Source organism: Brassica rapa, chromosome A06 (genome assembly GCF_000309985.2).
Source record: "Brassica rapa cultivar Chiifu-401-42 chromosome A06, CAAS_Brap_v3.01, whole genome shotgun sequence".
In the NCBI taxonomy this organism is placed as follows: Eukaryota; Viridiplantae; Streptophyta; class Magnoliopsida; order Brassicales; family Brassicaceae; genus Brassica; species Brassica rapa.
In genome coordinates, this window is record NC_024800.2 from 24,006,246 (window position 1) to 24,033,861 (window position 27,616).

At 37.6% G+C, this 27,616-nt stretch overlaps 6 protein-coding genes across 11 annotated transcripts; 1 reads left to right on the forward strand and 5 right to left on the reverse strand.

Annotated features, from left to right (window-relative positions):
- Window positions 1-47: 47 nt before the first annotated feature.
- On the reverse strand, window positions 48-5,758 carry LOC103874954 (TPR repeat-containing protein ZIP4). The gene is made up of 5 exons (XM_009153393.2): window positions 3,253-5,758; window positions 2,880-3,069; window positions 2,756-2,788; window positions 2,030-2,650; window positions 48-1,948 (listed from the first exon to the last, which is right to left on the reverse strand). Exons 1-5 carry the CDS (start codon window positions 4,581-4,583, stop codon window positions 1,313-1,315), a joined length of 2,811 nt encoding a protein of 936 aa, XP_009151641.1. The 5' UTR covers window positions 4,584-5,758; the 3' UTR covers window positions 48-1,312.
- A 243-nt stretch (window positions 5,759-6,001) lies between these two features.
- On the reverse strand, window positions 6,002-9,558 carry LOC103874953 (FRIGIDA-like protein 3). 2 transcript variants are annotated; one of them, XM_009153392.3, is made up of 5 exons: window positions 9,316-9,558; window positions 8,747-8,823; window positions 7,495-8,520; window positions 7,163-7,335; window positions 6,002-6,677 (listed from the first exon to the last, which is right to left on the reverse strand). In XM_009153392.3, the coding sequence occupies exons 3-5, from the start codon at window positions 8,516-8,518 to the stop codon at window positions 6,237-6,239; spliced, it is 1,638 nt and encodes a 545-aa protein (XP_009151640.1). In that variant the 5' UTR covers window positions 8,519-8,520; window positions 8,747-8,823; window positions 9,316-9,558; the 3' UTR covers window positions 6,002-6,236. The 2 variants fall into 2 exon arrangements, with proteins under 2 accessions (XP_009151640.1, XP_018515239.1); XM_018659723.2 differs by lacking the exon at window positions 8,747-8,823 and having other exon boundaries at window positions 9,316-9,525.
- Window positions 9,559-10,120: 562 nt separating this feature from the next.
- On the forward strand, window positions 10,121-13,161 carry LOC103874952 (probably inactive leucine-rich repeat receptor-like protein kinase At5g48380). Of its 2 annotated transcripts, XM_009153391.3 has the most exons (3): window positions 10,122-10,464; window positions 10,590-11,462; window positions 11,871-13,161. In XM_009153391.3, the coding sequence occupies exons 2-3, from the start codon at window positions 10,617-10,619 to the stop codon at window positions 12,891-12,893; spliced, it is 1,869 nt and encodes a 622-aa protein (XP_009151639.1). In that variant the 5' UTR covers window positions 10,122-10,464; window positions 10,590-10,616; the 3' UTR covers window positions 12,894-13,161. The 2 variants fall into 2 exon arrangements, with proteins under 2 accessions (XP_009151638.1, XP_009151639.1); XM_009153390.3 differs by having other exon boundaries at window positions 10,121-11,462.
- A 400-nt stretch (window positions 13,162-13,561) lies between these two features.
- Window positions 13,562-16,749, reverse strand: LOC103874951 (formin-like protein 9). Of its 2 annotated transcripts, XR_004448673.1 has the most exons (5): window positions 15,229-16,749; window positions 14,958-15,136; window positions 14,643-14,890; window positions 13,733-14,568; window positions 13,562-13,587 (listed from the first exon to the last, which is right to left on the reverse strand). XR_004448673.1 is itself a non-coding variant. In XM_009153389.3 (4 exons), exons 1-4 carry the CDS (start codon window positions 16,605-16,607, stop codon window positions 13,951-13,953), a joined length of 2,424 nt encoding a protein of 807 aa, XP_009151637.1. In that variant the 5' UTR covers window positions 16,608-16,749; the 3' UTR covers window positions 13,732-13,950. The 2 variants fall into 2 exon arrangements, 1 of the variants encoding a protein (XP_009151637.1); XM_009153389.3 differs by lacking the exon at window positions 13,562-13,587 and having other exon boundaries at window positions 13,732-14,568.
- Window positions 16,750-20,378: 3,629 nt separating this feature from the next.
- Window positions 20,379-22,938, reverse strand: LOC103874950. Of its 3 annotated transcripts, none has more exons than XM_033273766.1 (5): window positions 22,723-22,938; window positions 22,274-22,622; window positions 21,052-22,187; window positions 20,867-20,964; window positions 20,379-20,783 (listed from the first exon to the last, which is right to left on the reverse strand). In XM_033273766.1, the coding sequence occupies exons 2-4, from the start codon at window positions 22,614-22,616 to the stop codon at window positions 20,890-20,892; spliced, it is 1,554 nt and encodes a 517-aa protein (XP_033129657.1). In that variant the 5' UTR covers window positions 22,617-22,622; window positions 22,723-22,938; the 3' UTR covers window positions 20,379-20,783; window positions 20,867-20,889. The 3 variants fall into 3 exon arrangements, with proteins under 3 accessions (XP_033129657.1, XP_033129658.1, XP_033129659.1); XM_033273767.1 differs by having other exon boundaries at window positions 20,379-20,771; window positions 22,274-22,624; XM_033273768.1 differs by lacking the exon at window positions 20,379-20,783 and having other exon boundaries at window positions 20,900-20,964; window positions 21,054-22,187; window positions 22,274-22,624.
- A 269-nt stretch (window positions 22,939-23,207) lies between these two features.
- Window positions 23,208-25,396, reverse strand: LOC103874949 (60S ribosomal protein L5-2). Its single transcript, XM_009153386.3, has 9 exons — window positions 25,225-25,396; window positions 24,947-25,016; window positions 24,784-24,875; window positions 24,567-24,693; window positions 24,397-24,476; window positions 24,175-24,291; window positions 23,920-24,054; window positions 23,651-23,820; window positions 23,208-23,553 (listed from the first exon to the last, which is right to left on the reverse strand). Exons 1-9 carry the CDS (start codon window positions 25,225-25,227, stop codon window positions 23,436-23,438), a joined length of 912 nt encoding a protein of 303 aa, XP_009151634.1. The 5' UTR covers window positions 25,228-25,396; the 3' UTR covers window positions 23,208-23,435.
- Between the last annotated feature and the right edge of the window lie 2,220 nt (window positions 25,397-27,616).

The window sequence follows — 27,616 nt, forward strand, 5'->3', positions numbered from 1 at the left end:
AGTGGGGTCAGCTGACCCCACTATTTTTTTAAATATATTTGTTTTTGTTTAAGAAAAAAATTATTGACCCCATTAAAATATATAATTTGACTCCACAAAATATATAATCCTACTAAAATAATTACAATACATTAAAAATTAAAGTTATAATTTGTAGTTTTTAATGGTTTATAAATTATGTTTTTGAAAAAAAAAATTATGACCCCGGTATAAAAAATTTCTGGCTCCGCCACTGATAGATCTCGCTACCAAAGTCCCGATCTGACACCAGACCGCAACCCCCACTACTCCACGCACCCAAAGGAACCGCTCAACCACTCCGCCGCCATGCTTCTCCAGAGATCCGAGTCCAACACGCCAGATCTAGCCCGCGCGGAGGCGCAAGGAAACAGAGCCACCGAGAAAGGAAGCAGGGTCGAGGAAGGAGATGAGCGGCGAGGGAAAAGAAAAGAAAACAAGATGGTGGGCAACCGGCGACTACCTCGAAGAGAAAGCGCCGCCGGCAACCCTAGCGGTTTTCTATAGAGAGCGTTTTTTTAGAGAGAGAGCGTTTTCGATATGTGAAATTGTTCTTGTTTCCGTATTAATCTGACTTAGTATTACGTAACACCTTCTGGATTATTGATTTTCTATTGTATTATTAACTTCTTTCGGAAATTACTATTGAAGAAAGTACATAAATGGGGGATTAAGATAAGACGGTCAAAGATATAAATCTACAAGTAGTCAAAGGAAAATATTATCAAGTCGTCTCACCTCAGAAGTAAACGCTCTTATGATGAAACTTGGTCAATATAGGCCGCAACTTCAGGCCACCACTCGTCTTCCTCTCCCAAGGGCGGGCGCTTAGCTTAGTTATGGCGTGTATTTTTTTTTTTAACAACTCCAATAAGATTTTTTAACATTTTTCTTAACACCAATAAGATATAAGAGTAGAATAAAATTTGTTCTTAGTTAGAATCGCACGACTTCTCATTTGAAATTGGATGCATTGATGTGACTAGAGGAGAGACAATGTTTGCATGAGAAACAGCCTAGTATCAAACTAAGAATGATGGTTAAGATCTTGCTAATCGCAGTTAGAATACGCTTTGTAGTGGATTTGGTGTGGACATGTCTTGAAGAGTTGGTTATAGTATCTAGTTAAAATTAATATTTTCGTGGGTTTTAGACTTTTAGTGTTCAGACAATAAATGTTGCCGTGTTTGGTATTTTACATTTGTGTGCAGATCATATCTTTATAGTAGCAAAAGCCCAAATGTTTAGGTGTGATGTAGCCGTAAAACTCTGTAGACCATTACTACGAGTTTAGCTAAATCCTGTCAGCTGCTTCAGAAGAAACTTTCGTCTGAAAACCACCCAAGAAATCCTCCATACAAGCCCTGTAAGTATCCATACCCGAAACCTTCTCAGCGATCTCCAAACCGATACTCAGCCATTTTTTAGCGGTCTCTAACTGTCCTAGCCTCACAGGCAATGCTGCTCGGTTCCAAGCTGTCATTGCAAGCCATTTCCCTTCATCAGTCGGGTAGTCCCCTTCCTTTAACCCAACCATGATTCTGTATGCTTGTTTATACATCTTTTGGATTGCTTCTCCGTCCTCCGTATCGCCTTTGTGGACGCTGGATAGAGCAATCAACTTCCGGATTATCAGAGCTATGGTTGGGTAATCTGGTGAAGCAGATGCGATCAGTGCGGATAGGCATTCGTTAAGAGCAAATGTTGACACGTCTGGGTTGGACCGTGGGCTTTGAGAAGCGAAAATCCCAAGTTGGAGAAGATAGTTGTAGTTACAAGACTTGGAACCAGCAAAGGTTTTTACCACAAGTAGCTGGAATGCTGAATTGTTGAGCCTTCCGTGTATTTCATAGGCAGTTAAAGTGTACATGAAGATGAGTTCTGGCTCCATGATACAGTCTTTACCATCCGAGAGCAAAGAAGACATAATCTGCATTTTTATAAAAAAAAAACATCAGTAAACTGAAAGATGAAACTCAGCAAGCGATGGTGACAAAGAGGAGGATAAGACCTTTCCGGCTCTCACGAGCAGTTCTGCAGCGAGTTTGACTTGGGTTTCAGTCAGTGTGTTCTTGTTTTGCTTCTCCAAAGCAATGATAGCGGTAACACCTAATACTAGGGACCTTAAAATCATCACTGTGTTTTCTCCAGACTCACCAGTATCCAAATAGCTGTAAAAGTCTGATGCCAGCCTACAGAATTCACCACAGAGCTCATACTTCTTTGCATTCCCACATCTTGACCCAAGATTCCAGGAAGTCAGAGCAAACCACTTCAGTTCTCGCTTTCCAGTTTCTCCTGATCCAAAGAAACACTCTGTCCCAAGCTTAGATGCCCTGCTTTGAGCTTGCAACATGAAGTTAAGAGCTTCTGTTTCGCTGCCAGCGTCTTGAGTCAGTATAGTGACCAAGGTACGGAAGACAACGACCTCTGTGGTTGGCATGGTTTTCCCTGAGGGATAGAAACTCAGGAACTTGGAAAGAGAAGCAACAGCAACTGAAAGCGCTTGGCAAGAGATAGCTTCATGCGCTGCAAGGGACAGATAATGTGGAGAAAAATCAAGGCAGGACAACATTGCATCGATCTGACTGATGGCACTACTGTGCTCCTTCCTCTGCAGGTAGATTTTGAACTGCAGGAAAAAGTAGTTGTTTTAAAAGTTTTTTAACAATCTCCAAACATTAAGGAAAAACCATAAAATGACATTATCTCATTGACAAGGGAAAACAACATTCACCTTAAGAAAAGAGCAGTGAATATTGGGTTCAAGCTGCAGAGACAGAAATCTAGTTAGCAATCCGAAGTTGAAAAATCCAGCAAAGAGAACCGTAGGACATAAAAGTTTCCTCCTATAAATGTACCTTTTCAGCTTCTTCTATGTATTCATGAGCTCGATCTAGCTGAGAGAGACCGAGGTAGCAAAGACACAAAACCCTGAAGCCTTTTGCCCTGAAAACTCTATTTTCTATATCATGTGGAATATAGAGCATCGATTTCTCAAACATCTCTGCGCTTGTCTCAAAATCTTTAGCACCGAAATGAGCTGAAGCACTGTAAACAGCAGGAGATACCCAATTAGAACCCCACGACATACACTCAGAAAAACAACAAAGGAAAATATCAACTGCTGAGGCCAAATTGAATCACTTAGTAAACTAGGATGCAATACATACACACACAAACGCTATAATGCAATCACAGATGTAACCAAATGAGATGAAGGAGAAAACAAACCTGTTCCACAGAACAGAATGTATTGCCTTCCTTTCATTAGTCACTGCTTCACCAGCAAAGAGAGCAACAACCCTCTCGTCTGAAACAAGCTGAGCCACAACATTCGCTCTAATCCTCGAACCACTATCTCCTCCCCTACTCTCTCCAAGAACCCGATGAGCCACTCTAAGCGCCGTCTTTGCGCTGACATGACACCTTCCGAGCAGACCTAAGAACACACCTTTCGCAGTTTCTGCTCCAGCAGTCCCCACCACCTCAAAGTAAGCTTCCACAGCAGATACCCACACTGCCTCTGGAATGTCTTTGTTTCCCACCATACTTCTCAGCTCTTTCTCCGCCTCGCTATGCTTACCAAGCCCTAACCAAGCCTTCATCGCTAGCACAGGTAATGAAGCGTGTTGATCTGCTCCGTCACTCCTGAGAACTTTCACGCATTTGATCACACTCTCGAACTCTCCCTTCTGCAAATGAACAGCTGATATAAAACGCAGAGTATTGACTCTCATGCTCTTGAACTCCATGGTGTCTTCCCGAGTTTTCGCAGTACCAAGCCCCTTCTCGCAAAGATCAAGCGACTCATTCATGAGCCTGAGAGCATCGTTTAGACTGCAATCATCGTCCTCTCTAGACAAGGCGCTTTTACCAAACGCGAGGAACTGATTCGAGAGGGCCTTGTAGTGATCCGGTGAGCCAAACAGCATATTCTTCGCTCGATTAAGCAGCGTAACCGCCAGATTCCTATCGGAAATCTCCCAGGCGGTTCGAGATCGCGCCAGGTTAAGATCAAGAAACAGTATCCTTTCACCTGCATCGGTGATTTTCGCGACATCGATCTTCGAGAGGATCTCGGTGGCTCGCTCGAAGCAATCGGAGGCGAGATCGAGTTTTTTGAGATCGTGCCACACGAGACCCGTTCGATAGTAGATGAGAGAGGACTTGATCGTCGGAGATGGAACTCCGGTGACGTCTCTGGCGAGAAATAGCATATCGGCGGCAGCATGTCTGAGGTTCGCGATGCTCTCGGCGGAGGATGAGGAGGATTGGAGCGCGGCGGCGTTGGAGAGATCGACGCATGCGTTCCAGAGGCGGAAGCTGAGCTTCCATATGGTGAGCTTGAAGGAGTTACCGGGAAGAGGAGCGAGTTGACTCAGCCGAGTTAGGGATTGCCTGAGGGAATGAGGGAGAGTTTGCGGTAGCGGTTGATCTTTGGAAATGGATTCCGATTGCTGGATTAGGAGCTCGATCTCGGAGAGGAGAGGATGGTGAGTGTGAGACTCGGTTTCCCGGTGAAGCTGGCGGTAGTCCGGCGTGGAGATCTCGGCGATTCTCATCTCCGACTCGTACTATTTGGCGGGAGATAGCAGAGAGAGAGACAGTTAGGGCTCAAAGGAATGAAAATATTTCAAAATTCAAAAAGTAACACAAACTTTTCTTTATTTGCATTGCATTATTAACGGACTTAGTATTATAATTAGTAAAGCTAAGACCCGCATAATACAATTAAATTAGAGTAAAAACATAAATCAAAACATTACATCTTGTTAATTTACGATATTTTTTCGGTATATAACTAATTTTTAATGACATAAACATAGATATATAGTATATTTTAATATAAATATTTATCATTGAGAAAACATACTTATGATAAATACAAAATTTCTAATATGCGACTTTTATTGCAAATTGCAAAATTAAAATATTAAATTTTCAATACTTTTTCAATACAAATTTAGAAATTATCATATTTAAGTATTTTCTAAGTTATATAGTGTAATTTTAAACTATATTAATATATAATATGAATGTCTAGTAAATGAGACTTCGTATTCATACGATTTATGATCATTTGCATTTTTTTATTACCAAAAAAGTTAAACCATTAATCACAAAATTTTAGTGTGAGACATTTTACGTTTTTAGTAACTCATAGTCATTTTAAAAATTCAAAATATAACATACGAGAAAAAAATAATTTTTATTATAATGATTAGTGTGGTTGTTTAATATCTTTTAATAATATAAAATTAAACAAAAAAGAGCTAAGATACAAAAATTATTATCAAATATTTATTATTCATTAATCATTTATTGTCATATATACGTTAATCATATTAGGCAATTTCGTAGTTTTATTTAAGGAAAGTGCGAGAATATTATTTTGTAAATTATTTATCAATTTAATAGTTAGTTTAATAAAAAGTATAATATAAGTTAAGATTGACTAGTCTATATCTCTAAGAATTCTGAATTTCATTTCATGGTGACAAATGGCTACAAAACAATGTTGTAATATTTTTGAATTAATATATAAAGGATTACTACCTCTTAATGGATTATTTGTTTATTCAAGAAAGAAAATCAATATGTTAATTAGAACATCTCCAATGTAATATTTCATTTTTTCTTCTAAAATAGAGTAAAAGTAAAAATTGAGTAAAAATGCTTCAATCGTACTATATATCTCACTTCATAATAGAGTGATGAACAAACAAAAATTATTATATTTATAGAGTAAACTCTACTATAGAGTGAAATTTGAAGCTGAATTGGAGCAAACTCTATTATAAAGCTGAGTTGGAGCAAACTCTATTATAAAGTGCGGTTTGAAATGCCCTTGGACGGGAATGAGATGTATATAATTGTTTTAGACTTTAGACACTCAAACCGGTTTTTAAAAAAAAATGTTTTGGAAAATCATTTCGTTTAAATCTAACTTTGCCAAGTAGTCAGACGTCTAGAAGCTGTCTAAACTGAAGAAAACAATACAACATTGAAAATATAACTAATAGACATTCTTGAGTAATATTTGTTTTTTGTTTTGAGTAGGGTTGATCCTTGCAAATACTAAAATCATCCGTACAACAACAACAACATGAAAGGGAAACGACTAGAAGGAGAGGAGGGGTTAAAGAGCTGCCACAAGTTAACACCATAGAAGAGAGCGAGTCACAGTCACATTCACCATCACCTTTTTTTAGTCACTAGTGAAAGTACGGAGGAGGAGGTGGCTGGTATTGATAGCAGTTCCCGTAGAAGTTCCCGTGAGCAGCAGCGGGACTGAAAGTGTAAGTCTGAGGAGGTGGAGGCGGAGGAGCTTGTGCCGCCATGATTGGACCGTTAAGAAACTGTCTGTTGTCATACACATACTGCGGATACCTCTCAGGGATGACTCTACCATATCCTGTCTTGTTGTTATTGTTGTTGTTGTTGTGGTTGTCAGTGACTCGGGGTTGAGCTCCACGTGGTCGCTTTGTCTGAGGCTTGGTGGGTTCTGTTGCTCTCTTTTTCTCTGCTTTGGCCTTCTCCAGCTGGAGAATCCGTTTTTGGAGTGGCTCAACTGGGTACTGCTCTTCCAGGTTATGCTCTTCCACACACTTGGCCACGGCTTTAAGCCCTGTAAGCTCCCTCTCATTGAACTCATCCTGCGTTGGTACACATATAGTTATGATAATCTGAGGCTTAATCTTGCGTAAGCAAGTAGTTTGATACATAATACGCCTAAAGTAATTAATAACTAATGAATAAGTTTCTAAGTTTCAAAGGATTTAGAAAATAAAAGATCAGACCACTCGTTTTAAGCAATGTGCATTAGCACATCCTTCATTTTCTTTTAAAGAGTAACTAGGATAAAACCGGCGCAAGATAAATTTATTTTATAACTATTTAAAATATATAGCATTGACATTAATATTTTATATTCGATCGTTTTTATAGCATTAATAAACCAAAATCTAGGTTAAGATCCACGGTTTATGTGAAATGAAACGGATGTAAAAATTATATATTTTAAAGTAGCGCTGTTTAGTTTCGATTTATGTTTGGTGTTTTGGTTTATAAAATTATAGACCATATTAAAATTATCTACTTTGGTTTGATATTGGATTATATCAAGTCAGGGAACACTAGCCTGAACAGCAGGAGATGCATTGCCAGGTCCGCCTTGGGAGGTTGATCTCCTTGCGTCGGTCAAGTAAGACTTCAGTAATTCAACAGGTGGGAACTGTTCTGTGAGTTCAAACGCAAATGCCAAGTTCACTGCATCAATCTGTTTTCCACTCTTCAGCAGAACTTCAATCACACCTACAATAAACAGACCGGTGCACATCAAGATTAAGACCAATGGTGAAGATAGATGATTTGGATGTACAAATCCTTGACCAAACCAAACATCAACCTTCAGATCAAACGTTATATAACATGTAATAGAATAAGACATATAATTAAAATTAGAGAACAAACCAGGCATTTTTTCAGACAATCCAAGAGATCGGCAAAGCTCAGCTGCCTGACGGCGACGTGAAACCATAGGGATCAGCTTCAAGATTCCATCCTCTTCAAAGCCGGAAACAATATCAAAACTAGCCAGTAGTTGCAGGAACGCATGAGCCTCCAAAGAATTACCATTGCAAGCATCCATCTCAAGACTCCCCAGCAGTGGACTCCATCCTTCTGCAATACTTTTCGCTCTCTGCTTAACATCTTCAGAGAGAACAACAGCAAGAGAGTTGCTGTCCAGGCCAGATAAAAGTACGCTAAGGCACTCCATCAGCATGATACATGTCCTGCGCATTCCCAAGAGGTTACCGTCTTTCTTTCCATCACCGTTTGGTGCCTCCACAGGGTAAAACCCTTCCAGAGAGTCCAACACTAAGCTCGCCGGGTTCGCTGCAGCCTTGAACGCCGCAGGGATCTCCTCCTTCAGTGACGCAAGGTTCTTGCGGTTGTCTGACACAAACTTATGGAGCCCTGCTGAGTCCATATCCCCGCACAGTTTCAGTAACTGCGGATAAGCCTTCACCTCAGGTGAGATCTCAGCCTCTTGCACAGTACCATCCGGATTCTCATCGGTACCATCAGCAGCAAAGGCTTTGTTGGGTGAATCCTCAACAGAAGTGATGCTGATGGGAGGAGGATTGTTGTACTTAACCAAAGCGCTGTTTATAGCAAACACAGCTGCGTCTCTCTTCTTCTGAAGCCTTTCTAGTGATACCTTCTCCTTGGCCTCAACAGCTGCTTTCTTTTTCTCCAGTAACTCTTGAGCTTTCCTTGTTTTGGTTTCGTACTCTTTTTCTTGATCTTCAAGCTCGTGAAACCGTCTCTTCAAGGATCTCTCGAGACCATGGAAATGCTCCTCGAGCTCCTTCCATTTCAGGTTGAGTGTTACGGCGCGCTGGCTTTCGAGTTCAGCAAAGGCCTTCTGAAGCTGCTGAATCTTGGATGATGTAGAGTCCATGAGCGAAGCAACTGACCTGGTATCCTCCATAGCTAAATAAAGTATTTGAACAAATAAAAACAAGTAAGAAAAACAAAATAATAAACATGAATATAGTAAAAAACAAATTAAGATTCCAACATTCGAGGCCAGAGAATCTCAATACCGGATAACAAACATACATGTCAGAATTACAAAATATTCACTTTAACATATTGAAGAATAAGATATTCAATTATATAAGAGAATAATAAAAGATTCAGACAAAAAAAAGGTTACCAAATTTTAAACAAGTCCAAACTCCAAGCTGCGAAGTAGAGCTCCAAAGATATCCCAAACTCAGAAACGACAAACAACTACAAAACAAATCATAAAAGACCAGGGGAATAAAAGATCAGTCAAGACTATCAGAGTAGAAGACTGCAAGAAAGCGAGTTACGTTAGAGAAAGAGACAAAACAGCAACTGTAAAAAATCACAGGAGGAGACTGTAAGAAAGCGAGTTACTTTTACGAAGATTGCAAGCGAGTAAAGACAAACGAACAAGAACGCCAATAGAATTCTACAGAATCAAGAAGAAATCATATTCCTAGTGTCAATCACATAGCAACTTATCGTCAATAACTAGTCCAACGATTAAGCCAAGCTGATCCAACGATTCTGATAATACCCCTCCACTCAATCTATCACACAAGCGATCTTTCGAGAGTAAAATTCGAAGTCTTATCAGAAGTTTTCCGCTAAATCGAGCTACTATTTGGCAAAATCAACAAACCCTAGCTACAGTGAACACGAAAGACGAGCAAAAAAAGACGATACAACAACAAGAGAGAGAGAAAACAGCTATACCCGGAGAATCAGATGACGTAAGAAGAGATCAGAGATGTTCAGGAAGCACCGGAAGATTGTGGATCCATCTCGAGCGATCGAAAATGATAAGGGTAGGCGAGAGAGAGAAAGAGGAAAGTGAAAAAATACCTAAAGGCTGCGAGGAAGGAAAGAGGAAAGTTGAAGAGAGGCAAAAGCAAAGTGATTTGTAACAGACGCTTTCTTCCCTTGTCTTTCTTTTTTTTTACTAATATTATGTCGAGGCACGTGATAGGTTGAGTAGTGTGTGTGTGTGGCTCATTCTCCACCATGCGGTTCGACGAGACGACCGGATTGGCTCGAGTCAAGAAGTGGAATGTCCTTTAAAGTTGTAAATAGCTTTGTCACGTGAGTTTGTCTGAAGCTGCCGGAAACTTCACTTGCTTGTAATTTACTCTTTACCCTTTACTTTTCTCTTCCTATGGTTTGGTATCTTCACTCTCTATGTGTTATTTTTCGGTGCCATTAAAAAAAAAAAACTAAACTAGGAAATCTGCACTACAAACTTGTAAACAAAAGAGGCCGACGTTGGGCCGAGTTTCCAAAATTATTAAAAAGCTCAAAAAGAATAATTCTGGTTTAAAGCCCAAATTGTATTGGGCCAACTTTTCAGAATTGTTAAAAAGTCCTAATAGTGTTGGGCTGACGTGGCAAATATCTCGAGTTGTATAATCGAATTTAAAAAGCCGAGATAATTCGATTTTATAAAAAAATAATATATATAATTCGATGAGATAATATATGATGTTGAAAAGTCCCAAAAGAAATATTTAACGCGCAAAGGAGACCTATTTGGTTTGCGTTCTCATCAGATTAGATGATTTAGTTTTCTGTTCCCCGTTCTCGACGAAGTTTTGATAATTCCACAAAACAATCCAAAGTCTGAGTCAACGACACACCAGACCGACGACTAAACTCCTTTTTTTTTTAAATGTTTTAAATTATTAAAGAGAGAGAGAGAGAGTCATTTCATCATTCACGCTTTTCCTTCTTCTTTCATAAACACACTTGCAATTGCAACACGCCAGATGCGCGACTTTCTTCTTCTTCTTCCTCACTCATGAAGAAGTAGGGAGCAGCAAGACAAAGACCCAAAGCTCTCGTTCTCTATTCCTGATTTTTTTTTCCTTCGTGAGTTCCTCCCCCCCAAAGATTTTGCGAATTCTCATCTCTTTCTTTAAGTCAACTCATTTCGAGATCGCTTTTTTTCTTTATTTTGTTGCTATTTTTATAACTTGTGATTTTGCTTCGGACAGAACCCTAGACTTCTGTTCTGTAGGAATATGATGGTGATTAGGTTAGTTTTCACAGTTTTCCTCGGGAACTGTCTCTGCTTGCTCCTCCTCTCTAGCTTCATCGATGCAAGCGAGGCCGACGTGAACTGCTTGAGGAACATAAAATCTCAACTTACGGATCCAAATGAATATCTATCGAGCTGGGTCTTCAGCAACGAGTCTGCAGGTTTCATCTGCAAGTTCAGTGGTGTTTCTTGCTGGCACGATGATGAGAACAGGGTCTTGAGCATTAAGCTTTCTGGTTTTGGTCTTGGGGGAGAGTTTCCTGTTGCGATCAAGAACTGTACTGATCTTACGGGTCTTGAGCTTTCAAGAAACAACTTCTCTGGACCTTTACCAACAGATATTAGCTCCTTGATTCCATCTGTTACAACTCTAGACCTTTCCGAGAACAGCTTCTCTGGTGTAATCCCTGTCAGTGTCTCCAACATAACCTTTCTAAACGCTCTTATGCTTCAGGGTAACCAGTTCACGGGGACTCTCCCTCCACAGCTGGGGCAACTCGGACGGCTCAAGAAGTTCTCTGTGGCTAACAATCGTCTCTCAGGTCCTATCCCTGTTTTCAACGAATCCATCTTGAAAGTTGGAGCTGGTGACTTTGCGGGTAACGCTGGTTTGTGTGGTAAGCCTCTGGATCCGTGCGAAGGTGCTAATAGCTCTCGTGTTAAAGTTGTTGTTATAGCTGCGGTTGGTGGACTGGTTGCAGCTGCGTTAGTTGTTGGGGTTGTTCTGTTCTTCTACTTCCGTAGATTGGCTCTTGTTCGGAAGAAGTTGCAGGATGATCCTGAAGACAACAGATGGGCTAGGATCTTGAAACAACAGAAAGGCGTTAAGGTAACACAAAAATAACCTCATTTTGATACATGTTGTTAGGCCTAGGCACATTATTTAAAAATGAGGTTTGGTTCAGGTTTGGATCCTATCAGTTACCCGAGCAGATCCTATATATGTAGAACTTTCAATCCGAAAAACCCAAATTTTTTTATCTTAACCCGAATTAACCGAAAAACAAACCCAATGAGATCGTAAGTTCCTTCGGATATTAGCCGGTTCCCAACTTTGTTACCCGAACCAAAATAACCAAACCGAAACCGAACCGAATTTTCTAAATACTATCCTAAACTTCTAGAACCGAAGAACCATAAGAATTGAACCAGAACCAAACCAAGAACCAAATGCCCAGGGCTACATGTTGTCATGTTGAAGTTCTCATATATGTTTGGTGTTTGTGTGTGTTTTCAGGTTTTCATGTTTAAGAAGTCAGTTTCAAAGATGAAGTTAAGCGATCTTATGAAGGCAACAGAGGAATTCAAGAAAGATAACATCATCGGAAAAGGAAGAACAGGAACTATGTACAAAGGAGTCCTCGAAGATGGGACTCATCTCATGGTGAAGAGGCTGCAGGACTCTCAACACTCTGAGAAAGAGCTTGACTCAGAGATGAAGACTTTGGGATCCGTAAAACACAGAAACTTGGTCCCTCTCTTGGGCTACTGTATCGCCAAGAAGGAGAGGCTTCTGATATACGAGTACATGCCCAACGGTTACCTTTACGATCAGTTACATCCCTCAGATGAAGAGTCCTTCAAGCCTATGGACTGGCCTACGAGGCTGAAAATCGCGTTGGGGGCGGCGAAAGGACTAGCGTGGCTTCACCACAGCTGCAACCCGAGGATCATCCACCGCAACATAAGCTCGAAATGCATACTGTTGACTGCAGATTTCGAGCCTAAGATCTCGGACTTCGGTTTGGCTAGGCTGATGAACCCCATTGATACTCATTTAAGCACGTTTGTGAATGGAGAGTTTGGTGATTTCGGTTACGTTGCTCCGGAGTATTCAAGAACCATGGTGGCAACTCCTAAAGGAGATGTGTACAGCTTCGGGGTTGTGATTCTAGAGCTAGTAACGGGACAAAAGGCTACTAGCGTGACGACTGGACCCGAAGAAGAAGCCGAGGAAGAAGAAGGGTTTAAAGGTAACCTTGTGGAATGGGTTACAATGCTATCGAGAGAGTCAAAACTGCAGGAAGCGATTGACAAGTCTTTGCTTGGGAAGGATGTGAATGATGAGATCTTCAAAGTGCTCAAAGTAGCATGCAACTGCGTTCTACCGGAAGTGGCGAAGCAGAGGCCTACCATGTTTGAGGTGTATCAGTTTCTGAGGGCTATTGGAGAGAGCTACAACTTTACTACTGAAGATGATATCTTAGTTCCGTCTGAATCAGGAGAAGGCGACTTCATTGAAGAGCTCATAGTTCGCTGATCAAAGAGGAAGGGGGTAAGACTTCTGAAAACGAATATCTTTAGTCCTAGCAGTTCCACGATATATATATATATATAAGTAAGTATTGTTTTTTTCTTTCTGTGTTTGGTTTCTCCTCGTCGATGGTGTGTGGTTGTAATATAAGAAATTGTTAGATGCACTCTCTGTTATTACTACACTGAGCTTTGGTTGTTTTCAGAACAGCTACTGGTTTGGTTTTGTCACTACATCCTTGCTATTCTTTCAAATGTTTGCTGCACTTATTCAATTTGCTTGGAAAATTTTACATTCGTAGCACACATTATTATCATATTATTGTTAAACAGATTCGTATTAGCATCATACTACAACCAGTAGTTTGACCTCTTCTAATGAACAAAACAACACCAAATTTGTCTCCAATATGTTTTCAAGCCAACTGTTCGTTAGCCAGATAGCAAAAATAAAAGTTTTTTTTCACAAAATAAATAAATTGTGTGTGAAATTTAAAAGTTTTATGCAAAATCACAATTTAATAAATTGAATATGAAATTTAGATTTAAAAAAAAGAGGTTATACTTTTGCACTACCATATTATAATCCAGATATAAATACATTAGGTTAGTTTTGACCGTTTTTCCTATACAAGCATGTCTTAAAATCCATACATGCTACTTCAAAAAATGATTAAAAAAAAACTCAAATCTAGGCTTATGTCTTGGGCGTGGATTAGTGTTTAGTCATGCTAGCGGTATTTTTTGGTATATTCTGGAGTAGGAGACCGGGAAGGTGGTGATGGTTGTAAAAATCGTTTTCGTATATATATAATTTCAATTTGAGAAAAAAAAAAAAAGGCTTATGTCTTGGGAGAAAATGGTTTCAAGTTGAGAGAAAGTACAAGAAATGTCTTAAAATCCGTACATCTAATGCTACTTCAAGCTAAAACAGTGCAGGTTAACAGATTGCAAGATACCTTAAGTTTAGAGGTCATCTCATTCTAGAGATAACACAAAAACTGAAGATTACTTCCTAATAAACTACTTTGTTGATCTGCTACTTCAACTACATTTTGAAAATCTTAAGCTGAGAATCTTTCTCCCATGTCGTTACATACTTCGTCTAGAGTAGACAGGAAGTCTCTCACAGCCATGAAAACTCTCAACGTGTGACCTTCTTCCTTGAAAGAGCCTCCATGGAATAGCTCTGTGACCTCTTCCAACGCAGACAGCGTTGAGCTCTCTTGTGCTTTGATCCTCACAATCTCCTCACCAGCAGTTTCCAAGAACCGACCCATCTTAGTCTCGAACTTCATCCACTGATCTCCACTACATCCACTCTCCTCGCTCAGTATCAAAAGCTCCTTGATGCTCCTGATTCCTTGGTAAAGCTTCAACACACCGTTTGTCAGAACACCGTACTCAATGTCAGCTGATTTCTTGACTGTCTCCATCTCTGAGCTCAGGTTTCTGATCCGGTCTAAAGCCTTCACAGAGCCTTCTGATTTTATCATCTCCTGAACAGCGAAATGCAAGACGCTGCTTCTTCCGTCTAGTCCCTTGACCTCAGCGAGCTTGAGGAGAGTGTCGAACTTGAAAGCGTGAGAGTTTGTTCCAACGCTCATCTTGTTTCCTGTCTTGAGTATAGCTTCAAGAAGTCTCGAGAACGTTTTATTATTCCTCAGCTCTTCACAAGCAGCCTGCAAAAGCAGATACGCTTATGAGACAAGAAGTTTAAAACATCAGGCGAACATAAAAATCAAAATATCTATACCTGTACAACACCGAATGATCGTCTGAGATATTCAACCTCAGGGTAGAAGTTAGCCACAGAGAGCAATGCATCAACCCGTTTGAACACGAACGGCACTTGAAGCAACTCCTTAAGAAACCTTTCAGCTGGAGTAAGCTTGATAATCACTGAATCATCACTAGCGTTCCTCAGCTTCCTCTCTTCTTCTTTACTAGGTGCCAATCTTGATAGACAGTCAAGAAGCTCAGCTCCAAGTGCACCAGAATCACCTGAATCAATAACTCAAAAGATTACAAAATGGCAACAGATTAAAAAAACGTTTAACCAGTGATTTACCTTCAAGAAGAGCGTTAGAAACATCCTTTGTGGTCAAGTTAAGTAGTTGAAGGCGAGTAGCAATGTTCTGGTATGAAACTTCATTTTGAGTCGGTAGATCATAAGTCAGACCTCTCTGGTTTAAGTTTGGACTTGACGAGTTTGAGATGAACAGAGTCTCTACAATCTCTTTGTTTAACCTGCCACACACACAGTCACAGAAACAAACTTTGTTAAACTCTTCTCAGACGAAAATAAAGACAAAAGAAAGATAGCTTTCACTTTCTCTTACTTGAACGAGTTCGCCTTAAGACAATCCCAAGCTGTGTTCTGGCAAGAACCTTGATTGACTTTGTCGGAAAAGGATGGTTTTTTCACATCATTTTGAACCACGAAAGACTGTGAAGGTGGGACAAGAGGAGGCGGTCTAGTCGGAGGAGGAGCTGCTACTGCTCCTGCTTGGCCACCGATGTTGATAACAAAGTCTCTCCTTGACGAAACCGACTCAGAGGAGAGCAACACCGACTTGACATTCCGGCTAAAGTCGTTCCAAATCGGCGGGGAGCTGTTTATAAACTTCCTGAACAACCCGTCGGGAGAGTTCGAAACAGACGAGTAGAGAGACGAGAGAGGCGTTCGCACGAAACCTCCTCTATCCGGCGAGGTGGAAGCAGAGGAGATACGAGGGAAGCTCAGATTCTGATTAAAGAAGCTAAACATTCTTAAAGAAGACGACACGTGTCCGTTATTGTTCCTCACTCTTAGCCTCTCCGGCGACAAAGACTGAAGGCTTTGTTCCAAAGAGACGTCAGAGAGTCTACTGAACGAGCGTTGCTGCTGAACCGGAGATAAAGTCATGGAGAAGGACCTCGCCGGAGAAACCCAGCCGGAGGAGGAGGAGGAGCAGGAGCTTTGCTCGAAACCGGAGCGAGATGGACTTGAGTTCGCGGAGCTAGCTAAAGAAGCTAGAGGAGAGAAGAACTCTTCTTCTTCTTCTTCGTCTTCTTCTTCTTCGTTTCTCTCGGAGTGAATCTCAGCTTCGTAGCTAGGCTGGAAGCTACGAGGCAACGGAGGGAGAGGCCGTATCTCCGGCGACTCAGGAGGCTTGACGAAACTCGTTACAACACGGTCAGGCTCCTCCTCTCCTCCGAGGTATAGAACCTCAGAGGTTGGAGAAGAAGCGGAGACAGAGAAGTTGTTGGTGATGACGTGTCTCTCCTCCGAGGTATGACTACTACTACTACTACCACCACCAAGAGTAGTATTAGTGTCTTTGAAATGACGGTTTTGCCCTTTCCACCGGCCGTAGAGAAACAAAGCGACGCCGAGAACCGCAGCGACAACGAGGACGGCGGAGATGGCCGGGACAAGGATAGCAGGGGAGGTGGAATGCGGTTTGGGAGAGCGGGGGAGGACGAGGGCGGAGATGTTGGCGGGAAAAGTAGTAGGAAAGGCGGCGAAGGTGGGCGGAGACGGCGGAGGAGGAAGAGGAGGAGCGGAGGATTCGAGAGGGAAGAAAGGAGGACTTGTGGGTGAAGCAGGAGTGAGAAGAGCTGATCCTGCGTCGTCGGAGAGGTGACGACGGCCGAGATTGAGGGCGGAGGAGGCGTAGGATAGAGGGGAAGGTGCGCATGATAGCAGAAGGAGGAAGGAGAAACAAAAGGTCTGCATTGCTTCTGGGTTTCTGCAGAGTCACTGTTCACATGAAAGATGTTAAAGACACACTCTATTATGGCTCTCTCTGTCCTTGTGAGCTGTGACATATGAGAGTAATAATAACAAGACACTGGCACTCATTTTTACTTTTACCAACCAATGTAGCTTATTTATTTATTACTACTAGGTCCTAGTCTTACTTACCCCGTGATGGGTCAAATTACTGTCAATTAAATAAGAAAAGGATAAAACATTAGCTTTGTTTTTTTCTGAAAAGGATAATTGCATAGTTTATTTTTACCAAAGGAACTATTTTTTACCTTATAAATAGCCATTTTTGTGCTTTGATATACGAATTATGTACGAGAAAAAGACTACGATAGCAATAAACCAAGTTTTTGTTCACAGAGTAGCACTTAAAGATTAAAGTCACAAAAATAGATTTTATTAAAGAGGTAAATATACACTTATATCCTTTGGGTTAATTAATCTAAACCTTAGGGTTTAGAGTTAAGAGGTTGAGTTTTGGAATTAGGGTTTAAAATTTTATAAAAAGTAAATACTAAAATAAAAAATAAAAATTTTAAAAACAGTTTCAAAAAGTATTTTTAAATTATAAAAAAAAAATTTGAAAAAAAAATAAAAAAAATTTCAAAAAAAATTTCAAAAAAAAATTATAAAAATTTCGAATCTGAAAACATATAATCTGAAACTATAAAAAAAATTTCTTTTTTTTTTTATTTTTTTTATTTTTTTTTTTTATTTATTTTTATTTATTTATTTAATTTTAAACCAAGGGTATTAGGAATATTTTACCCTTTAATGAATGTCATTTTTGTGACTTTCTCCTTCTAGTGCTATTTTTGAGACATAAACTTCAAAAGGTGTTATTATTGACAATTGCCCATTATGTATTCAAATCTATAATATAATATTATACTAAAAGGGAGATATAAACCCCTCTTAGAGTGTCCACATCAGCATATATAATCATCCAATCAGAGAGCCCGAAGTTGCCACGTCATCTCATTTATTTTTTCGTAAAAAATAAAAAAAAATGCAAAGGACAGGATCGAACCCGGATTAGTATGACATAAATATAGAGCATATACCGCTAAGCCATTGAAACTTTCTTGAACACATATACAAGAATCACTAAATATGTAATCACAAACTCTTATGTACATTTACAATAATATGGATTCAACTTTCAAGATTTCGATATTTTGTTTTGTAAAAAAAATAAGAAAGTGACTAAGCTAATATATTCTTTGAAAGTGTGAGAACATTGACAAATATGAAAAAGCATAGATTTTTGTTTTCGTGACAAAGTTAAGACTTTTGTAAAAGTAAGTTTACATAAGCTTGCTTTCCCCGATTCTATATACACAAGATTCTATATACACAAATAAATATAATATAACAACATAAGCTTGCTTTCCCCGATTCATATGAAAACTTTTTAAGTTATCCACCAAAGCAAATTAATTAAATCAATCAAATTGTTAGAATACAACAAATTAATATATAATTTTATTTTAAATTAAATTATTTAAAAGTGTATTTTCATTAAAAAAAAAGTAAAACTGATTTGATGGTAATTTTTATGACATATATATATATATATATATATATATATATATATATATATATATATATATATTATGTGAAAGAAATAAAAGCTTAATATGGAAAAAAATCTTAAATACAAAAAAATCCTAAAATTAACAAAAAAAACTAATAAAAATTAAACTATGATATCAATTGAAAGCTTCTTAGACAATATTAATAAAATATTTAAACGATAATTAGACAAATTTAATTTTTTTTGCCAGCCAAAAGTGTATTATTAATTAGCATCAGTTATTTCAAGATGTTTAAGAAAGGATGGACTTAAATGATATATGAACTATGAATAGTAGTACTTTGTAAAGCTGACTTAGATAACACATCTGCACATCATTTCCAATCCTTTTTGATGCTTAAATTCAATTTCTTCAAAGCAGTTATTCCACAAAGAGATCGTATGAGATATTATTTTGATATTCAGATTTGTTTCTTGAATGTTAAGAAGATTGATAAATGTAAAAATGTCTCCTTCGAATATTATATGTCTATAACCGAATCTCCAACATGAGACAACTTTGTTTAAAAAGTAAATAATTTTTTTTTTTTTTTTTTTTTTTTTTTTTTTTTTGTCATCAAATACAGACTCATACTGACTCTGTAAACCACTCCGGTAGATTTTGATCCATGTGAACGACAAACAACGGTTGTTTCCTGGCACTGCGTGCTAGGCTATCCGCTCTTGAATTTTGCATCCTTGGTACATAGATAATCTCCGAACGTGTGAAAACCTCTTTCAGGGACTTAATATCTTCCAAATAACTTGCAAATGCGGGCCATTCTTCTGGTTCCGAAACCATCTTCACCAACTTAGAACAATCCGTTGCAAATGTAACCTGAAACTGGCGTAAATTTTTCATACATTCCATTGCCCAAAGTAGTGCTTCTATCTCCGCATGTAGAGGGGATAGACAAGCTCGGACATTCCTTGCTCCTAATTTTATTTTTCTTATATTATATAATAAATATATATTATTTACTGATAATAAAAATATAATTATTCATCTATCACAAATATCTATGCAAATATGTGAATCCAGTACTACAATCAAACAACATAATGATTTCCGCAAAGAAAATTTAAAAAATATATTTATGTTATGTAGTCTTATTTTATATTCTTTAAATAATGTAATACAATATTATACATTATTTTTTTAGAATTGAGAAATACATATATATCAGTTAGACAAATTAAGCAATAATTAGACAATTTTGACTCTTTTTTTGCCAGCCAAAAGTTTATTATTAATTAGCATCAGTTATTTCAAGATGTTTAAGAAAATATGGACAAAAAATAGGATGGACATAAATGATATATGAATTATGAATAGTACTTTGTAAAACTGACTTAGATAACACATATGCACATCCATTTTCAGTCATTTTTGATGCCTAAATTCAATTTCTTCAGAGCAGTTATTCCACAAAGAGATCGTATGAGATATTGTTTTGATATTCAGATTTGTTTCTTGACTGTTAAGAAGATTGATAACTGTAAAATGTCTCATTTGAATATGATATGTCTATAACCGAGTCCCTACATTAGACAAGTTTTTTTTTTTAAAGAATATAATTTTATTTTTCTTATATTATATAATAAATATATATTATTTACTGATAATAAAAATATAGTTATTCATCTATCACAAATAACTATGCAAATATGTGAATCAAGTACAACAATCAAACAACATAATGATTTCCACAAAGAAAATTTAAAAAATATATTTATGTTATGTAGTCTTATTTTATATTCTTTAAATAATGTAATACAGTATTATACATTATATTTTTTTAGAATTGAGAAATACATATAATATCTTATCCGTGCGTAGCGCGGTTAAAAAATCTAGTGTATATAAGATTTAGTGAATCCAGGAAAAGACTGTATAAATATGCAATAATTACTTGGGCTCTGAAGTGTTTACCCGTCTTTCAAAAGAATCTTCTTGACTTTTTCTGCGACCACACCACTCTCTCTCTCTCTATTACCCACTTTCTTTCCTTTTCATGGGAAACATCAAAATATTGTACAGTACTATTTGGCATTTTAAACTTATTCAAAAAGCCCATCTCTCCCACACACACTCTTCTTATCTCCATTTAAGATTTTGGGGTTTACCATTTACCAATAAACCTGATGATATCCATGTAAAATGCAACAACGAATTATGATTTGCTTTATTAGGTCATTCAAATGTTTTGTCACATAATTGGAGTTATATCTAATCCAGCAGCTAGAATTAAATGAACTGCGTTGCCTTAAAGGAAGTCACGAGATTAACATGTGCGCAAAAGAATTGGTGGCCAAATAAATAAGCCAAGTTACAATAGTCTTTAACTGAGATATCATATGATGCAGTTTCATAGTCTTGCCTCTTAAGCTATTTCCTTGCTTCAACATTTTCTAGTGTTAGACCACCTAAGCTAAGAGAGGATTTGCTATTGCCATTCACACTCTTTAATATCTTCTCATTCGTACCATTTTCAATCAAGCTCTGATGAGTGGCGACTTCTTAGCGGACATATCAGAGCGTCGCACTATTGGACCTATTGTAGGATCTGCATACAAGTAACATCTTTGACATCTCTTTTGTTGAGTACACGTAAAGCGCACTAGTTATGGTTGTAAGCAGTAACCTTACCATTTTGTCATCTGAGTTGTGAATCATCTTTGTCTAGCTAGAAACCACTTCATCCATGTGGACAAACAATATCTTGCAATGTGTTCCGGTAAATCCACCTGAAAAAACCACAACAGATTAAAACAACGCAGATGAGAACACATCTATCATAAGAAGAAGAGAAAAAACACGAACAGGAAACTCACACTGGTCCATGTTGCAGAAAACCCATCAGTAGATAGCAACCAACTTCTACTTATTTGAGTCAGACCTAAAACCTCATCATCAATGAGAACATCATCTTCATCCTCATCATCAATAGCTCTCTTCTTCTTCTTCTTAGCTCTATTCTTCTTCTTCTTCCCCTTCTTGTGTCTCTTTTTAGAAACACGCCTTCTTCCATCAGAGTCAGATTCGCTTTCTTCAGAGAATCCTTCGTGACTTACCAACGAGTGGTCACTCGACCTACGGAACTCAATCCCATTTTCTCTAAATAAAGACTCCCACGAATCTGGACTCTGACATTCCTCAGATAATCTAAACTGAACAGTCCAAGAAAGCATCCCCAGTACTCTGATCACCTTTGTCTGTTTCATCTTCCAAAGCTCTCTCATAATCAGACAAAAGCTACTTCCGTTCTCCAAACCTCTGCATACATCCGCAATAGTTTCTTTCAACATCTCTCCCTCATCATCCCCACTCTCATCACGCACAAGCCGCACTAGCTGACGACCTTGGTTGATAACAGAGTTCACCAACAGCAACTCATCAATACACTCTGCATCACCACCATATCTCGACACAACAACTCCAAGCCAGGAAGAAGAATCACCAACACCCCATGATTCGATTCTCGAATCAAAACAGCTCCCAAGCAACTCAAGAAACCGACACAAGTCACGCTCCTCGAGAGTGATAAGCAGATGCTGCGTCAAAGAAGAGAAAGACTCCTCCGCCACAAACTCCTCCACAGCATCCCACACATCGCTCACGTCTTCATCATACATGAAACGGATAAAGAGATCTAAAAAGAACTTGGCGTCGAGGAACAGAATCTGCCCGTCTTTAAGCGACTCAGCAAACTCGCTGGACGACCAGAAGTCAGGAACGTTGTCTAGAAAATTCTCAACGGTTCGTTGGACGTCGAGATCAAGAAGGTAATGAGGCTTGGTAGCAACAACAGCTGGAGACTGCCCGTGTTTGCCTCGCCACTCAAGCTCCTCCCAGCAGATATCTCGGTTAGCAAATGCAAACTGGGCCAAGGCCTTTGCTCCTCGTTTGTGATCAGAGCCACCATCAAACGCAAACTCAGAGAACCACTCTAGTATACGCTTTGGATTCCCTGCAAATAAAAAAAAAAGCAAAATCTCATTATCATATTATAAAAAAAAAAAAACTGAACTTTAAAGATTAAGAAAGACTTCACACCTTCGAAGAATCTCTCTAGTAGATAACTTCGTTTAGCTAACAAAGATCCAAGCTTCTTAGGCCTCTTTTCAAACATTAACTGCAGGAGCTGAGAGACAAGCTGCTTCTTTCTTGGTTTTGATCTAAGCAACTTCATGAAAAGATTGAGTTGCCTTCTAGGGGATATAGAGAGCGTTGAGAGGGCTCTGCAAAGCCAAAGCTTAGCTTCTGATCGAGCTCCACGAGTGACCAGTGATTGGATGTGAGAGCTTAGTTTATTCAACAGAGGCAAAATAACATCGGTGTTGGTACTGTTGTGAGCATCGGCGTCCCACTTTGGTTCGGACAAGAACAAGTTCACCATCGTGGTACCTAGTAGAACAAGTAACACCAATCCAAGCAAAATTGAAACTTTTAAAAACCCTTAATTAATTCAAGGTATAAAGAGATTGACATCGAAAGTTTCTTACAATAGGGTTTCAGATCGGAGAAGGGAGCGTGCCGGTTTAGTTCGCCGTCGTGGCCGCGAGAAAACTGAAAGGAGAAAAATTCAGTTAAGCTGTATTTTTAACATAACCGAGGAGCTTCTGGTTCGTTATTTTCCCCAAAGGTCAGACGGTTATTTTAAATTTAAACCGGTTTGAGCCTACCGGCTCCATTTAATTATTTTTAAAAACTTTGTTTTTCTAGTTAATTTTTTTTTTTTCAAGATCGTTGCAGCTTACGTGCAAGCTTGATGATTATAGATAACCGCTTGACTATTGTTCTTGATGATTGTGCTGCTTATTTCAGTGAGAAGAATCACAAAGATTGCTATGAAGAAAGCCAAAAACTTTGTCGATAGAACATTGGTTAACCGGTAGAAGTGAACTCGTGGTCTGTTACTTGCTTCCTCATCGTTGCTTTTCACGTTAATTTTCTCTATCAAGCCATCAAACGACAGTGTTTATTCATATGACAGAAACAAATCTCTTTATTGGAAATGTTTTAGACCAACCCCCACTGACATGGTTCTAAAGAAGGCCTAAGTTTTAACTGAATTCGATTGAAAACAAGGGGTGTTCAAACCTCCAGTCACTACATAATCCACCAAAAGACAAAACTTGGTTGACACTAGTATATAAATATAAAAAAAACCATAGAGAAGATTATGGTAAAGAGATTATTGAAGAAGACACTATGTTTACTCGTCATCTTCGTCCTCATCATTGTCATCCCCACCAATAGCAGAGTTCAAAGCCTTCACTCGCTGGATCAGACTGGCCTTCCTCTCATCATAAGTCAGTTTCTTCGGGTTGTACCTGTTATCATCATCATCCAAAATCACATTTTCAGGCTTTACTGATAAAGCAAAAACACCACACAATCCCTAGATTCCATTTGTGATGATTCTTTTACCTCTTGTGCTCCTTAGGAGCCTCTTTGTCAGACTTCTTGATTGATGGATCAGCCCTTATTGCTGCGTGTACGTTCTTGTACATCTCTTCCATGTTTTCAGGTGCAAGATCCTTCTTCAAGTAGTTGCTGAAATGACTCTGGTACTTCTCTGGCTCATCCTCCATCAACAGCTGCACATCATAATTTATACATTTGGACATGGTTGAGGACATCTCACAAACAATGAAGAAATCAGCTGATTAACAAGAAATGATGTTAAGAAGAAATACCTTCATGTAATCAGCAACGTGACCACCATAAATGTATTTCCGGTGAATTTCAGCATCAAGGTTTTTTCCTTCCTTGTTGAACCCAGCAAAACGCTTGTCACTGTGTGGGATGTCAAGTCCACCATCCAAAGCACCCTAGATAAGAAAATATGAACACACACTCACTTAATCAATCCCCATTATAACAAAGCAACAGATCCATCAAATATATTGTATTTCCCTCGATCATTCTAATGGTGAATAACAAGAATGTACCTTGAGGGCACCAAACACACGGTTTCCGGTGGTGGTCATAACAAGTCCAACATCAAGAAGAGCACGGAATGGCCTTCTGGTGTCAGTCGGCTCAACAGAGTAGTCTTCTCCAGTGGCCTATATAAGTATAAGAAAATGGTCCATCAGTTAACTCTAATCCAAACAGGGGTGAAGAAGTAAGCACAAAACAATAGCTATATATGCACTTAATATAAGTCGTACCTCAGCATTGCCCTCGTACTCAGCATCCATCTCAAGCATCTGAAGGACACGGCGAGCCAAAAGGAGTCCAGTGCAATAAGCTGAAATAGTGTAACAAGAGATCCGTAAGCATATTATAAAATTAATGAGAGACGATTATCAAGCAGCTTAGAAAGGGATCATTTCTTTACCTGCAGCATAGTTTGTAAGACCAGCTTTAAGGCCATAACGAGGAAGCTCATGCGCATAGGCAGATGCAAGAACAATGTCACCGGTGATAGTGGCAGAAACTATCTGAGCAACGATGTCCTTGTTGGTCTATTATCACATGCAAAAGATCAAAAAACCTAAATTAGGACACAACAGAAAACATAATTGACATAGACAGAGAAGTCAAACAATACTTACAAATCTGACAACAAAGCGATACTTGGGAGTGTTGTACTTATTCTTGTCCTGATTGATCAGACGGATCCTTGCACGGTAATCAGTCTTTCCATCTAAGAAAGAGATAACAAATCAGGATAAACCAAATCTTGTTTCGCAAGTAAGGATCACAACAGAAACATACCACGCCTTCTCCTGAACTTGACTTGGTACCTCTTGAAGTAAGCCTGCTTCTTCTGTGGTTTCACGAACACCTAAAAAAATAATGCAGTAGAAAAAAAAATAAGGATCAATCAAAGCAAATGTTGGCTCGCAGATTATGTATCCACATTAACTAGAGATGTGATAAAACATCCATGAACTAGCTCGAAACCAACATTATGTGAAAATAACTACATTTTACTGGTACAATTCTAGCTGATACTCGCGTACGGCTCGAAAACTCGAAGAAGAAGAACTCACCATGTCTGGATGATCCGTGGCCGCCGAACAATCGTTACGAGGCTTGGCAAGAAGAGATTAATAGAGAGAAATCGATATTAAAAATACTAAAACCCTAGGGTATATCCTGTGATGTAAATCGACGGCCACGATTCGATGCTGTTACTCGGTGAATACTAAAACTAACTGCACGGTAACGCAGATTTAATTTTGGGTCCAAATGTCTAACTCACTAAAAGCCCACATTTCCATCGGTAATAATAAGCCTATTGGCCTTGGCCCCTTGGGCATTATAATTATTAATGCATATATGGTAGAAGAATATCAAAATTAGTTGTCAACTATGTTGCATGTAAACTCGGTTAAAGGTACGTTTTACGTTTCAGAAACGTTTAAGAATCAGAAATTTTCGAAAACTCACGGAAACGCATTGGAAACTCGTTTCTTAAAAATCTCAGTTTGAAAACTTAGTAAAAACTTGTGTTTCTATTTTAGAAACTCGCGTTTCTGTTTTAGAAGCTAAGACTTTCCAATTAGTTATGATTTGTTGTTATGATTTTTATTTTAGTTAAATTATTTAATATTTAAGTACTGAATTTTTGTTATTTTGAATTTTGTATATGATTTTGATGTTTAATAATGACTTATTTTTTTCGTATGATTAAATAAAATGGATATTTGTTTATTTGTATTCTAAGATATAGTAAACATAATAAAAATGAATGCAAATATTAATCAGTTATATATATATATATATATATATATAATATATTTATAGACGTTTCTAAAATGTTTCCAAAACAGAAAAAATCAAAAATCACGTTTCGAAACGTTTCGTTTCAACGTATCTGTTTCCGTTTACATGCAACCTAGGTTGTCAAAGACTCAAAATTATTGTATATCTAGACATAAAACATATTTATTTTTTGGTAAAATAAAAAACATATATCGGCTCTTTTTTTTTGCCAGCACGTGCTCTCTATTTTACATGTTTCACAAAAAATTTTAAAAAGTTAAATATTTTTAATTTTGTAGGTAAAGCCATTGCAATTTATTTTCTCATTTATCTTTATGCTATGTAAAATCAAAGTAGTAAATTAGTAATAAATAAAATAATTTTTTTAACTCAAAATAAGTTTATAGACGAATTATCAAACGAAAGTAGGATATAAAATCTAAAAAAATACGACAAACTTATAACCAAGTGGTTAGATATGAATTTCATACACTATCATCAAACCTGAAAACTACCTATGGTATTTATATTAGATTACATCTTCTATATTTCTATTGTGATATTTGACTTTACGTTTAAATATAAAAAATTAATAATTTAGTATCATGATTTGTTTTTTATTTTATATATTATATTTTCGTAACCAAACTAAAAAAACTAGAATCTAACTCGATTAAACTAAAAGAAAATAAAAGAAAATCTAACTAAACCAAACCGAACACAGACCAAACTTAACATAAATCAAATCAAACCTAACACAAACCAAATTAATTTCGGTTGACTTCAAGCAAAGCTTTTTTAGATCCAAACAAACCAGGCCGAACGTGAATTTAAATCGAAATGTTCACTACTAGTTTTTTTTTCAAATCCTACTATTTATTAATTTGCTTAAGTGTCAGCAATATGTGAAGTTTACTTGTTATAATTTGATTGGTTAGTGTTTTTTTTATTTCAACCAAATCTAAAAGCAGCAATCCTAGAACAATTAATATTAGTTCCCAAACAATCCATATAATATTACACATATTCTTGCAATTATGAAAATTTTATATAATGATTCATCATTTCTTTTTTTTCATTAATCATTTTTTGTAAACTATATAAAGTATATTTTAAAAGTAATTGTTAAAAGCCAATATAATATTTCTATTACAAATCATCGCTAAAATAGTTTGATTTTTCTATATAAGTCATAATATACATATATAAAACATTATAATAAAATTTAATGCATTAATTTTTTTTAATACTTTTGGCTGTATAGTAATGTTTATAGTTATTAATCAAAAGTCCTCTTTTTGGTACAATTTGTTATAAATTAAAAATATCAATAACGTGTACCTTTTTTTGGACAAATTCAATAATGTATACCTTATAAACTTACTAGGGGTGTGTCCGCGCTTCGCGCGGGTTATATATTTTAATATGTAATACTTGTCTTGTTATGTTTGTTTATTATATATCTTATTTAGTGTTTTATATTTTCATGTTTTTATATTTTTCAAAGTTTTTAATAAGTTTTCATTGGTCGTTTATATATTATGAGCTATTCTAATTTATTAAAATGGTATTATGATAATATTTGTGATATTGTAATACAGAGGAAAATCTTATGTTTATCAAAAAAAAACGTAAGTTAACTTATATATATGAAAAATTTTCATGTTTACCATATTG